This window comes from Periophthalmus magnuspinnatus, chromosome 15 (assembly GCF_009829125.3).
Source record: "Periophthalmus magnuspinnatus isolate fPerMag1 chromosome 15, fPerMag1.2.pri, whole genome shotgun sequence".
NCBI classification, from domain to species: Eukaryota; Metazoa; Chordata; class Actinopteri; order Gobiiformes; family Gobiidae; genus Periophthalmus; species Periophthalmus magnuspinnatus.
The window spans coordinates 23,800,094-23,813,805 of record NC_047140.1 but is presented as its reverse complement, the minus strand read 5'-3'; the positions used below and the strand labels follow the sequence as shown (position 1 = coordinate 23,813,805).

At 38.5% G+C, this 13,712-nt stretch overlaps 1 protein-coding gene across 7 annotated transcripts in view; it reads right to left on the bottom strand.

Annotated features, from left to right (window-relative positions):
• Positions 1-13,712, bottom strand: part of tacc2 (transforming, acidic coiled-coil containing protein 2) — a 51,186-nt gene that overhangs the window by 3,105 nt on the left and 34,369 nt on the right. For 2 of the 7 annotated variants that reach the window (XM_055227275.1, XM_055227270.1), the window contains 14 exons: positions 12,754-12,854; positions 10,862-12,254; positions 9,545-9,602; positions 9,236-9,437; positions 8,611-8,660; positions 8,046-8,149; positions 7,221-7,374; positions 6,418-6,546; positions 5,702-5,794; positions 4,247-4,306; positions 2,856-2,882; positions 2,256-2,393; positions 2,100-2,176; positions 1,054-1,097 (listed from right to left, as the gene is read on the bottom strand). In XM_055227275.1, the coding sequence (XP_055083250.1) occupies positions 1,054-1,097; positions 2,100-2,176; positions 2,256-2,393; positions 2,856-2,882; positions 4,247-4,306; positions 5,702-5,794; positions 6,418-6,546; positions 7,221-7,374; positions 8,046-8,149; positions 8,611-8,660; positions 9,236-9,437; positions 9,545-9,602; positions 10,862-12,254; positions 12,754-12,854 (2,630 nt within the window). The remainder of the gene's footprint in view (positions 1-1,053; positions 1,098-2,099; positions 2,177-2,255; positions 2,394-2,855; positions 2,883-4,246; positions 4,307-5,701; positions 5,795-6,417; positions 6,547-7,220; positions 7,375-8,045; positions 8,150-8,610; positions 8,661-9,235; positions 9,438-9,544; positions 9,603-10,861; positions 12,255-12,753; positions 12,855-13,712) is intronic. The other 5 variants (XM_055227271.1, XM_033979892.2, XM_055227273.1 and 2 more) reach the window with 5 other exon arrangements.

Here is a 13,712-nt window from a genome sequence, read left to right as displayed (position 1 = left end):
GAGATCTCATCTTTAAATTTTTTTTAAAGATTTTGCTGATTTGCAAAGTACAAACCCTAGATACAAATAATTAAGTATTTACTAAATGGACAAAGTATTGTTTCTTAAGCACAATCTGTAAAGTATACAACTTCCAGATCTATTGACCTACAACAAATGAAGAAATGCCTCTTTTGGATATTCTTTCTGATGCAAACCTTTTTGTTAATCTAGACTTGGAAGACATAAAATAGGTTTAACTTATACTTAGGATCAATTTAAATGGTTTACTCTCCTTAATGCTGACAATGTAGAGCTGACACAAAAGACACCTGAAAACCAAGTCTTTTTACCATGGAAAAAATAATTAGTGAACAGTATACTATCAATGCAACAAATGAGCGGGCAGCGTTCACAGGTGAGATGAAGGTAAGGCTTGTGGCGCTCACATGGAGATGACACAGACAGGTGAAGGGCGACTGCTTACTCACCTGGCATGCCTGTGTAACAGTAAGGGGGGCAAAGATGGCGGCAGAACACAAAAGAAGGGAGTGTGTTAAAAGTCAAGCTGTGAGGGCAAGACACGTGACCAAAAGCTAAGCATTACTAGATCCTTTAGTGACGGAGCAGAAATTAGGCAAATTGAATCTTGGGAAATGTCCACGGGGGTTGAAAAAATAAAAAAAAGTTATTATAAGCAGCAGCAGGGGTAATGCAGAGCGCGTAAGCCTGCAGTGGTTTATAATGAGTCCCAAAGAATAGGTGCCACGGTGAGCAAAAAGGTGCGGCATCTCTCCTCTCTGAAGGCATCGCGATTCAGGTCAAGTCAGAGCAAAAAGCATCGCAAACAGAAAACCCAGAGACATAGAGCGTGTCGCAGGAGAAATAAACAGTTTTTATAACTTCTCGCCGGAGTCAGAGCGGTGATGGATTAAGGCGTATGAGAACACATTCCTCTTTTTGTCGTGTGCAAGTTAATTGGTGCCGCAACAAGAAGTGGCAAGTGTTTTGGGGGCAAATGGCTTAAAATAAAATGTATGTTGTGCACTAAAAAAACACATTAAAGTGACTCACCAATCATCTGTGCGATTGTCTTTTCGTACTCAGCAACAATTCGTCTACAAAAGAAAAGTATACAAAATTATTGCAATAGTTATATGTGTTGAATGTATATAAAGCATTCTTAGACAAGTCTCTTGGCAAGGCAGATTACTCTGGGAGCTATTGAACAGACAATAATCAATCAGAAAAAAAAAAAAAAAAAGAACCAACTAGTTTAAACGTTTAGTTCTCACAGTAGTTCAGGGGTAAATGCCCCATCCTAGCTGCAACATCCTTCTGTTCCAGTGGAAACATACTGAATCTACTGAATAGTTTCGTCCCTTTACCTATTATTTTTGTGATGTATGTTGACCTTGGCCTTCAAAATTTTTTTCAAAGGTTTATTACAAAATAAGATGACATGCATTCATATCTCATTCAAAACTTTTTGGGGTCACATTTCATTATAACAGATTTAATCTTCATATTGTACTGTTGTCATTTTCCCATTTTCAGTTTTATGTGTAAGTAGTTGATTCTCCCAGGTCTACACCAGCAGGAGGCGGTAGGGAGCTGTGGTTTGTTCAAATCAGATTAGCAGAGGTAAGAGGATTGATTAGCCATCCCTCCCCTGTTAGCCTCTTTGTCCCTCCTTATCCTCAGACGAATCAGTCAAATGAACTAAGTCCTGTTTTATCCACACTAACTGGGCTGGGGCCAACTGGACACCTACCCTGTACCTGCAGAGTGCAACAGGATTCATTTATTTGTTTTAAGGAACAGCCTGTGTCACCTAATGTTAACTGCCTTACATACACACTGCACTGTCCTTAACCCATCTCTTATATACTGTAGATTTATTAGTTTCTTCATATTTTACACTATTATTACTAGTCAAAGTCGAATCTCTGGGCTTTGAAAATATTGCAACTTTGCCTTTTGAAATTTCAAAGACCTAAATACTTAAAATTATTGACTTATTTTTGTCACCAGACACATTGTTGGAGCATATTGTTGGTGCTACTAACACTACTACCTCTGCTACTATTACAACAGTAATGTAGACAAAAAAACTTTACCTCATCTCCACCACTTCCACTCTGCTCTCTTCATATTTCTTCTGCCATTCCAGAACCTCCTTCTCTTTTGTTACAATCTACAAAATGAGAAAATTATTTGTAGAGAAGCCAGGAGAACGCAGCATTTTCATCTAGGATAAAAATAAAGCACCCTACCTCTTCCCGTGCAATCCCCAGTGAGTGGTCCATGTCACTGGGGAGATGGGGGCTCTCTCCCTCCATGTAGTTGGTGGTGGTCCGGGCGTACAGGGAATTCTTGGACACTGGACTGTCATTTGGGGCGGTTTCTTTTCGCTGCTCCCAGGAACCAAACGGAACAAAAGAAAGAAATGGAAACATAGCTAGTTATATAGACAGCAAAAACAAGCAAGACTTCCCAAGCTCTCCGGGTACCAACATACACCCATCCTGCATGAGATAGCATTAAACAATATGAGATAAATAAGCCATGTGTAAATTAGCCAGGGTAGTGATGCTCCAGAGGACTTGGCCGGCCGGCATATGATTGGATGGTATAGTCGCCATAACCACAGTATGAGCTCTGTGATTGGCTGATGTGGCCTCCAGCTGAGTGGTCATGGTAACCTGCTTGTTTCTCAAAAGCTTGAATGAGATTAGGTTCCAAGCAAAGGGGAATACGATGTTTTGATACAGACAGAACTGCATCATATTATGGGAAGTTAGAGCAAGGACTGAGCCGTGAAGGAAGTACAAGTTATTTGTGAGTTAATGTATCTCGCAGTGAATAAGTCTTACCTGCTTGACTAGAGACGTAAACCAATTCTGCCCCAAATACAAAATCATATGTGAGAATGAGATGCCTAAATTTGCACAATGTAACTTTTCTAGTTGAGAGTTCGCCACCTGCTTATGTCCATTGACATGTTATTGCTTCACCTGGAATGTTCCACACTATGGCATTAAACTTGCTACCTTGCACACTGTGGACAATTTCAGGCAAAGCATTAACATCTCCATCCACATGTCCAAAATATGGGATCCTCTATCAAAAAAGTTGCATAGTGCACCTTTAACATGAGTTTAACAAGAGTTTCTTTTCCACACTTTATATTAAAAAGCACAACTATGTAGATTTAATACTATTTTATATTTTAAAGTCTCGACCCAAACAAAGTCCCTTGCAGAGCCGGATTACAAAAGGATTTAATGAAATGGGAGACACCCACTGGAGACAATGTAAAATACAGAGCAAGAAAAGACTTGGGTCTGAATTGAGCAATTATTCTGGTGTAGCAGGAAAGGTTAGGTTAGAATAATGTCACGGACAAGTGAATGTAATTGACTTTCAACACTCCAATTTACAGAGGTTTGAACAAAAACTCTATTTTCTTTCCTTCATTATTTTAAAGGTCCCCAGAGACAATCCCGCCAAATTGCCTTAAATGTCTTTACTCTAGGCACAATGTACAAAAACAGAAAATAGTTTGGTACTTTCCTACTTAAACCATGAAACTTTTTTCAGGGAGGGTCCGTCACTTGCTTGTCTAGACCCCATGAAGATGTCTTGCTTTGCCTGAAATATTCCACAGTATGAAATTAAACTTGTCTTTCTCCATGGACACAAGCAGATGACGTGACCAGGCCAAGTTACAGGTCAGATGTAGAGAAGCGATCCCACTCACAGTAAAAATGCATGTTTTTATGCTAGTTCTTAGTACTTGAATCTCCTGCAATTGAATCATTGCAAGAGAGATGTGTTTAATGCCATACTGTGGAACATTCCAGACAAAGCAGGTGGAAGACCAGCCAACCAGAACAGATACATACTGCATCTTTAAACATACCATTATAGACCAAGACAATTTGCTACAGACTACATATCTAAACTACTGCTATTACTAAAGTACAGGGGTGACTACAAAAAGTATTTGGAAGTATGAAAGGTAAAGGGGACTACTGACTGACTCAGTTATGCACAAACACCAACATACAATGTTGTCTGACAATTATTTTTGTTATGAATGTTAAGAGGTAAACTACATTATTTTTATTAATCTATATACCAATTGTCAGGCATTAAATATGATAACATTGTCATTAAAATTATTAAAATTGTCATATTATTATGCCTGATTGGGAGTTCAGTAGTGGGGTTAGGTCAGGTCGCGGGGGAAAATTTATCTTACTTTTATAAGGGGCGACCCATTGATATTCCATCGACGAGTGCTGGGTTTCTTGGGGCAGGACTGTGAAATATTTGAGAAATAGATTCAGAAATGAACTACATGTCTGCAAGGAGCTACTGGACCTGAACCAACTTTGGATGTTCACTCCACTGCAACTCATCACCTGTGCACCAAGTAACCAATCTGTGCCCAATACATTTGTTGTCACCACACTGTATACAAATAAACAATGAAAAAATAACCTCTAGGCATGTTGTTTTGACAGAGGAACTAACCCCAAAAAAGAATGTGGTTAAGGTATGGTAGTAAAATAAGGTAACACTTTATAATGACTACACCTCACTAGCCTTAATAAAGCATGATAAAATACTTAATTCATAATGAACAAATTGTTTATTAAGAATTATTCAGGGTTAACTACTTAATGAATACCCTAACTCCAAAATAAACTCCTAACCTCTTTAAAGAAATAGTTACCATTTGTTCATTATGAATTAAGCATTTCTTCATGCTTCATTAAAGAGCACATATTAGGGTTTTTTCTGATCTATGTTCTAATGTTGTTTCCTCATCACAAACATACCTGGAGTTGTGTTTTGTTTCATTCACACATATTTAACACACCAACCCTGTATATTTAGTTCTTTTCAAACAGAAAACACTCTGCTTTACCTTGTGATGTCATGTGGCAATACAGGAAGTGCTCCACTATGTTTTTAAACTCCATAAACCTTCCCCAGAATCATTTGGCTGTTTTCAGCCTTGGAATTGTCAGTCTCTACTGAACTAAAGGTAAAAGGAGCTGTAACCTTGAAAAATACCACTTCATGACATCACAAGGTGATGGAGATGTAGACAGAATAATAATAAAAGGTTACTCAAACATGCGTGAATGAAACAAAACACAACTCCAGGAGTTTTTGAGGAGGTAACAACATTAAAACGTGGCTTAAAGCTCACAACAGTTAATTTTGCATAACATATGACCTTTAAGGTTAAAAAGGTTTAGTTATTATAAGTGTAACCAAGTAATAAACTATACAAAATAAACCAAGAAATACATGTTTTTAGCAAATGTACCGGGCCCAGCATGATGCTCCCAGACACATTCATGCTCCTTTTAGCCTTGTCATGAACAGGCAACATGCATCAGTACAGTAGCCAATGGACTCGCTCTTCGTGGAAAATTCAGCCTGAGAAAGCTAGTAGGGGTGCGCAGATTGGACACGCTAAGCCAGGTTAGAAACTGAAGTTGAGTTTGTGGATGCAGGGCTGCAGCCACCATGTCCATAAGACCATGGTTTGGGAGTTAAAGGAGGAGGCACATGCACTCACTACCACACCTGCTTTTAGTTCACGCCCTCACTCATTCACTCATTCTCCTGTTGATGTTATAGTAAGGCATGTCCACACCACACACAGCGGGAGCAGGTGCAGGCTGACTCAGCGCAGTACCTGGGGGGATACAGTGGAGAGGGAGGGGCACTGAGAGATGTTTTTGGCTACCTGCAGAGCCTCTATCCTCAGGGCAGCAAGCACCAGCTCCTCCTGGGCCACGCACACAAGGGAGAGGGGACGAGGGTTGAGAGGGGAGAAGGTGTGCGGCCCGAGGATGGATAGAAGAATAAAGGAGAAAGAGATATACAGTAGATACTTCAGACACTTGAAGCTTATCTATTATACTGTAGTTAAAATTCAAGGGACTAATTTGAAAGAACAGTGCCCCCACTAGTACTGGCACCATTGGCAAAAGAGACTTACAACACCAAAAATAAAGAAATATATTTACTTATTTTGTTTTGTTTGTTTGCACTGAATATTGACAATAAAGACTCTAACATATTGAATTTGCTTGGAACAGGACTGGGTCTGTCTCTTGTACCAATGCACTGTGGAATTATCATGGCCAGGATCCAAGAAAAAATAAAATAAATCACTAGTTAGTTGGGTCTTGTAGTTTGAAAAGTTATCAACATTGCAAATTTGCCAATAGGGTACCAATACAGTGATGAGATGGCACTGTAAATTGCATAAGGCAGGATGAACACAAACAGAGGTGAACAATGGGAAAAAAGTGCACAAAAACACAGACATAAAAAAGACACACAAATGTCCCAACAAAGAAAGGGCCATAGATTTTGCACGGCTGACATTTTGTGGTCTGAACACACCTGTAGTTTTTGGGCGAATGCTGTGGGGTTGGTCTCTGCCAGGTCGGGCTCCAGGTACTGCAGGGGGTCGCCACACTCGGACAGCTGCTCTAAGAGGGGCATGTCCGGAGCAGGAGCAGGACCCACAGGCTGCACGGGGCACCAGGGGGAGCAGAGGGCAGGGAGGGGAAGGTCAGCAAAGCAAGCACTGACTGTTTAGGAGGCAGCGTTGGGGGCTTAGTCATAAACATGATTTTCTGTCTATAGCTTTGGGATCTACGTCAAACTTGTGTCATAAAACGGTTGCCATGGATGAATCATGATTACTGCAGGTCATATCAGATTTTTGCTGACAAAAACTAGAAAAACTAAAAGGAATTATATGACTCAACCTTAACAGGAAGTAAAAATAATATTAGTTAAAAGGCAAAAATTAAATTAACATCATTGTATATAAAATGTAACAAATGAGCAGCACTTTAATTGCTGTGTCACTATTACAGATACTAGTGTCAGTATAGAAAAAACGACAGACGTTGTACTGTCTACTGTTTTTTGTTACTGTTACATTTTTGTAGTCACTTTTCCCACCTATCTCTACTTGTTAGTGAAGTATATTAGAAGATCGCTAATTCAAGTTATGAGCCCAAGCATAATCAACACAATTTCATCCGTGGAGCTCTGTCTCCCCCTGGTGACTAGAAATATAATGGCATGGAGGAAATGTATCAAAATCAACCACACTTATCTAAATTAAAATGGTAGGACACAGATTAATGACTTCTGAAAAAAATAGTGTGAGTCTTAATTGGTCAAACTCTCACCTGTTCCTCTCTCTCTGTGCTCTGGTTTCGGGCGAGCTTCTCACTCTCTCTCTTCCGTCCCCTGTCTCCGGCAGAGCCTTCGGGACCAGGCCGTGTGCTGAGGACTGGAGTCTTCATGTCTGCTGTGATTTGTGCCTCCATCTCCTCAAAGCTCCTGCAGAGAGATGACGCAAATAACAACACACAAAGCATAGTCATGTCATATAGTGAGTCATGATGAAATATCTAGAAGCAGTGTGAGAAAAAAGTATTTATATACATGAGTGACAAGTTTAGCATTATATGTCAACAACTTAGAACTATGATGTGTACTTTTATGCCATCTGTTTTAAAATAGAGATAGGGATTGTGTTGTCAAGTGTCTCGATAGCATAAAACAATAGTATTAATTTGCTTACTTCATTATATAGTGAAGATAGTATAAGAAAAGCTACAGATGTTACTTAGCATTAGCGTTAGCATTGCCGCCTGCTTGTTAGAAACATGCAACATTACATTTATCTATGCCTGCAGCTATTTTTATATATATATATATATATATATATATATATATATATATATATATATATATATATATATATATATATATATATATATATATATATATATATATATATATATATATATATATATATATATATATTTGTCTGATGTTGTTTGGAGGTCTGTTTAACTGAATTGAAAAAAGACTTCCAATGTGGTTGTACTTGTACCTTTGCAAACTGCATCAAATTCTATTCTATTCTATCTTTTAAATGGGCGAATGTCCTCAAAATGTCATCTAGAATGTAAAGTGAATGGGCTGAAGAGGACAAGCTGACTAACCCAGTGCAAGGTGAGTTAGGTTCAGACCCACGAGTGGTGTTGTTTAAGTTGTCAGACACCGAGTCCAACTTCAGGTACAAAGATGGCTTCTTCACGGATAGAGGCTAAAACAGACAAAAGAATAGAAGAATAAGAATAAGAAAGTATATTCATACTAATCTTAAAGGTCCTATATTACACAAAATTGACTCTTGTGACCTTTAAGCCACAATGTGATGTCATGAAGTGGTAGTTTCCGAGTTAGTGACTCCCTTTAACCTTTAGTTGAGTAGAGATGGGCAATTCCAGAGCTGAAATCATCCAAATTATTCTAATGAAGGTGTATGGAGTTTAAAAACACAGTGGACCACTTGTATTACTATATGACATCACAAGGTGGAACAAAACTCAGCCTAAATATGCAGAATTTTTGTGTTAAATGTGTGAATGTAACATAACACAACTGCAGGTATGATTTTGATGAGGAAACAACATTATAACATAGATCAGAAAATAGCATATTTCATTCACATTTGATTAAGTCTATGATATAATAATAAAAGATGCAAAAGACATGACTACTCACAGGTGAAGAGGTGCCGATCTTCTCCATGTATTCAATCTCATAGTCAGCTCCTGATAGGGGAACATACATGTTTCTGTTATTTAAATATAAAAATATAAACAACACAGATATGTTTTAATTGCTACAAACACAAGATCAGGCACAAAATGGAGCTGCTTTTCCAGTTTCAGCTTACGGTCCAATAAAATAGACCGCCCACATTTAGAGTTGGCCATTGAGGTCAGAGTGCAGTAGGGAAATGGGACAACAGGCACTTTCTATTGGTGAGACTAATTCAATGGCACTACTGTATGATTGGATATACAGTTTGTAATAGTCTTGTAGTTTCAATAGTTTGTGGTTTGCTTTGAAGTCTATGCAGTAATACCTATTGAATGACTATCTACTGAATGCTTCATCCAACTCGCCTCTGACAAGGTAGAGTTGTACAGTTTGATGTCAAAAATCTGATGGAAGGCAGGTGGTGTATGTAACAATTTTTAAAAGAAATAATCAAACTGAAAATCTGCAAATGTTGAACCTTATCACTGTTTGTTGTTTTTCTGATAGAGAAGACATCAATACCAGCAGTCCAGGTAAAAACACCAGTATTTTGACAGACTATTAAAATGAAGATCAGCCTGACCTGTTGTCTCTCGGGGCAGATTGCTCTCATTCACAAAAGCCGTGAGATCGCTGGGCTGAGGGAAGTCCTGTTGTTCGGAGTTTAAATCGGCCTCAACGCTTTGCAGGGCACTCCACTTGTGTCCGGAGGAGGAGGCCAGCTTCTCCTCGTCTGTGGCGTGGTCGTCCTGGGGGTGAGTCGACGCGGGGTCTTCTGTGGAGTCCTGCAGAAAGTTATCAAGAAAAAGAGAAAATAGAATGAAGTTATGAAAAATAAAGATAAATAAAACTCTTAAAATGTATATAAAATGTAAAATAATAAATATTGTACCTGAGCAAGTTCTGACAGTGGTGATTTCTTTGGTGACCTCTTGACTCTAAAAGTATTACTGTAGAAAACAGAAATAAAATTAATGTGTGTTTGTTGTAATATTTGTTTATGATAGACACACAAATTTTATATATGTAAATATATATATATATATATCTCATAAGGTAGCCATAATTAGTTGATAACATGAACAAGAGAAAATTTGCATTAAAATTAATTAGGAAAATATAGTAATTCATGGTAAGAAATTAGAGTTTAGTTTTTAGTCTTGTTTTGCCCTATCAATCTTCCTTTTTTAAACCATTTAATACTCCAAAATGTAGCAAAAACAGATGTATAGATTTTTGTGTAGTATTTAAGTGTACAGCTTCTCTACTGTACAAGGGGAACTTTTGGTGCAGTGTGAAAAACTGGCCACTAGATGTCACTATAAACAATTAGCCTTTCTTCAGGCACTAGTTTTATACTGTGATAGACAATGACACCCTAAACGGAAAGGCAAAACATGTCTGGTTAAAAGATGAAGGAAGCTTATAAAATATTTATACATTAACATGGATGAGGTATGTGAGTTCATAGATGTTAGGGTTATTGGCCAAATTGTCCCTGTACTTACAACATACAACATAGTGAGGACACACCATTGGACTTCCTGTGACATTGGGAATACATAGACATAGGTGACAGACAGACAATGTACATACAATGGGGAAAAAAAAACAAACTAGTCCTTCTAACTTTACGAGCTGAAAATCCACAGACCAAAGAAGAAACTTTAAAGTGCATATGACAGGTTAGACTAGTTATTTCACTAAAACTTAGTTAACATCATTATATTTATGAATTTACTGAAAATCCTGCCTAGTCTTTTCTAGTTTTGTACTTTTGGTGAATGTTACAATTTTACGTCCTGGTTGGACACGGGCAGCAGATATGGCATACATAGAAGTTACCTAGCAACCATAATGTCAACAAGTCAAACATGTCTAAACTGCATAATAGTTCATATATGACAAATAAAAATAAGTGACAACACCTTTATTTTGTTAAATCAGTGTTTAAACTGAAAAAAATGCCTTCCTTGTGTGTATAATCAAACTATCTCTGGATTTTGGATGTAATTGATGACATGGGTAGACTATTTCCTGTATACCCAACTTTTTGTTTTCTACTTTTCTTCACAAACTGCCACTTAACTGATGTTAAAATTATGATGAATATTTACATCAGGTACTATCCCACCAAACCAAGTAATAATTAGAAAATGTATTTATCTGTCAAATGCACTTTAACATTTCCAAACATAGAACCACTTACGATTTAATTGGAGTTTTCTTCTTCTTGGCAGGCTTGTTCTGATTTTGGTCTTCCAGTTCCCCGATGTTGTCATTATCATTTTCAACATCGTTATCATTTGCAGACAGTTCAAATGATGCCGAGGCCTTTGGAGGAGAGTTGTTCATTTTATTTGATGATTTGAAAGGGTCTATGGAGTCGTCAAAGTTATTGGGGTCAAAACTGTGAGTGGGGCGAGGTAACTTGGGAGAGTTGCCAATGCCTTTTTTAGAAGTAAATGGATTGAAATTAGGATCGTCCCACTTGTCCTCAAAGTTATATGAGACTTTGGGCACTGGGATTTCTTCATCATTCCCATTGGTTGGAGGGTTGTTGTCGAGCTCCTCCGTCTGTGTGGGAGGGGGCTTTTTCAGTCCTAGTTTGGGTCTCCGAAGCGGCATCTTGGCACCAGGCTTTTTGCCCAGTTTTTTGGGTGGAGGGGTTGCCTGTTGGGCCGCCTCACCACTCTCCTCTGAGTAATCAAACTCCAGCCTTACTCCTTGACGGTTTGGCAAAATTGGCTGCTCCTCTGGGTTAAAAATAGGCTCTTTAGAAGGAGCTGGGTCACTGGGAGGAAGAGGGTCTAAAGAAGGGATAGGGGGGCTTTCTGGGAGTATAGGTTCAGTGCTGGAAATATCTTTACGCCCAAGTACAGGAGAATTGGCGATTTTACAACCTCCTGTTTTGAATGGGTTGATATTGTCAATATTGTCTGGGTCCCATTTATAGGAGGCACTGGGCGGGATGGGTGATTCTTCGTTAGGGTTTGGACTTGTAGAGACTTGGGGCTCCTCTTGACACAAGGGTAAAGTAGAGACCGCTGGATTGTCGTTCGGTGTGGTGCTGGTCTCTTCAGTGAGAGGGGGCGGAGTCACTACACGGTTCTTCCTGGTTCGTCTGAGTGTCCCGCCAGGACTTGGGGTCGCAGAACCAGTTTCACCTTCCTCTTGAGGTTGTAAGGGACTGGATGTTCGAGGTTTTGCTCTTTTTAAAATCTCAGGAGTGCTACTGGATGATGCTGGTTTTGCACTTTCCGGATTTGAGTTCTGTCTTAAAATAGGCTTCTTTTTAAGTGAACCGCCTCTGACTTTTTTAGGTCGATGGAGAGTTCCTGGTGCGCTCCCACTTCCAACAGAGAAAGATTCAGAATGTGGTCGGAACCCTGTTGATCCAAACTGAACGTCGGAATGATCTAGTTCTCCTCCCTGAAGACTGAGGGAGCGGGTCAGTGTGGAATTTGAATCTGCAGCAAACAGGTCAATGTTATAGGACCCACTGGCTGCAATGGGTCTGTCCTCATCAAAAGTAGAGGGGGAGTTGCAGGACCGTTCAAAAGGCAAGTCAGAGACAGTGTTATTGATGGAAGAGTCTGGTACTGAAAAACATAAAATATAAATGACTTGGTTAGCTTCTTTAAAGTGCTAATTACAGCTGCTTAAGGGCTGCAAATAACCCAATAGAAAAATCCACTAAAAAAAACAATTTTGGTAGTTCCTACATTAGTCCACTAGATGGTGCTCTGAAATCTTCCAAAAACAAAACTCATTCAGTCACCACTATGACGTGCTTAACTTTGGGGCAACCACTGACCAAATACTGTAGTATAGATGCAATTTAATAATTCTCCTATTAAATATAAAAATAATAATACCATCATGTCTACACACTGGTAAATCTCAATGCCATCTATTAGCCAGCAATGTTTATTTCTAAAAGGGATTTTCAACCACTTTTCTTTGGAATTATATTCAGTGTTTGACGTTAATTGTTAGCAGTTAGATATTAGTTGTTACTTTTTGATAATTAATTGCAAACATAACTTTATCTTTTTCCATGCTGTTCCAGGCAATTTATAGTCCAGTATATTTTAATACCTTGTTCAGTGGCTGCTGGTTGCTGGTTGGGGGTTTCTGGGGTTGCCTTCACTGGAGTGGTCGACTCTGGGGTCTCAAAGGCTCCATCAGAGTCTGAGCTCCTGTAAAAATTACATAAAAATAAAAATTGATAATCCAATAAAATTCCCTGCGTGAATTGCTCCAGGCATATTTTAATAAAGCCACTATGGTATGGACAGCAATAATGGACGCCCAGAGGGGGTATTTTTGAAGAACAACAATGGATTTTATTGACAATATCATCCACAAGCCCCAAGGTTATAACTGCACAGATGAGCCCTTAAACCTATCGTAAAAGCAATAGCAACCTATAGTAAAAGCAACAGCAAAGAGGTTTATCAAAGTGAACACTCAGCAGTCAAAAAATAACAGCAACATAAACGTGAATTGGAACATATGCAACTAAATGCTATTTCAATGGGGGAAATTTGCCTCAGAACATCATAAAATGTAAAAAATCAGGGCTACACATGAGTAACCTATAGCTTGATTAGAAGTACACAGCTGACCAAATGGCTATGTTTTTACATTTAATTAATCATCTGGGAGAGTGATCACAGAAAACAAGATGATCTACCAACATTTTAAGAGATAAGTTATTGAGTCCACAAAAACAAGTCAAGAAAAGATTTATACCAAAATAAAAACATATTATCGTTTAAGATATGACTCATTCATTACATTTAGTGAAAGCATACAAGGTTCCCTGGAAAATTACTATTATGAGCTTTGCACTTATCACTTTCATATTTGTGGCAAAAAAAACAAAACATTTCACATCATCATTGTCCAGAGGAACGACAACCTTATAGCATTTTGATACGGCGAGATCTTGGGGCACTTTGCCCCATGCAGAATGAATCACTTGTTACACTTGGTTTAAGCATGACAATGGGGTAATATATCAACTAAAAGAACCTATTTACAGAGCAATCACT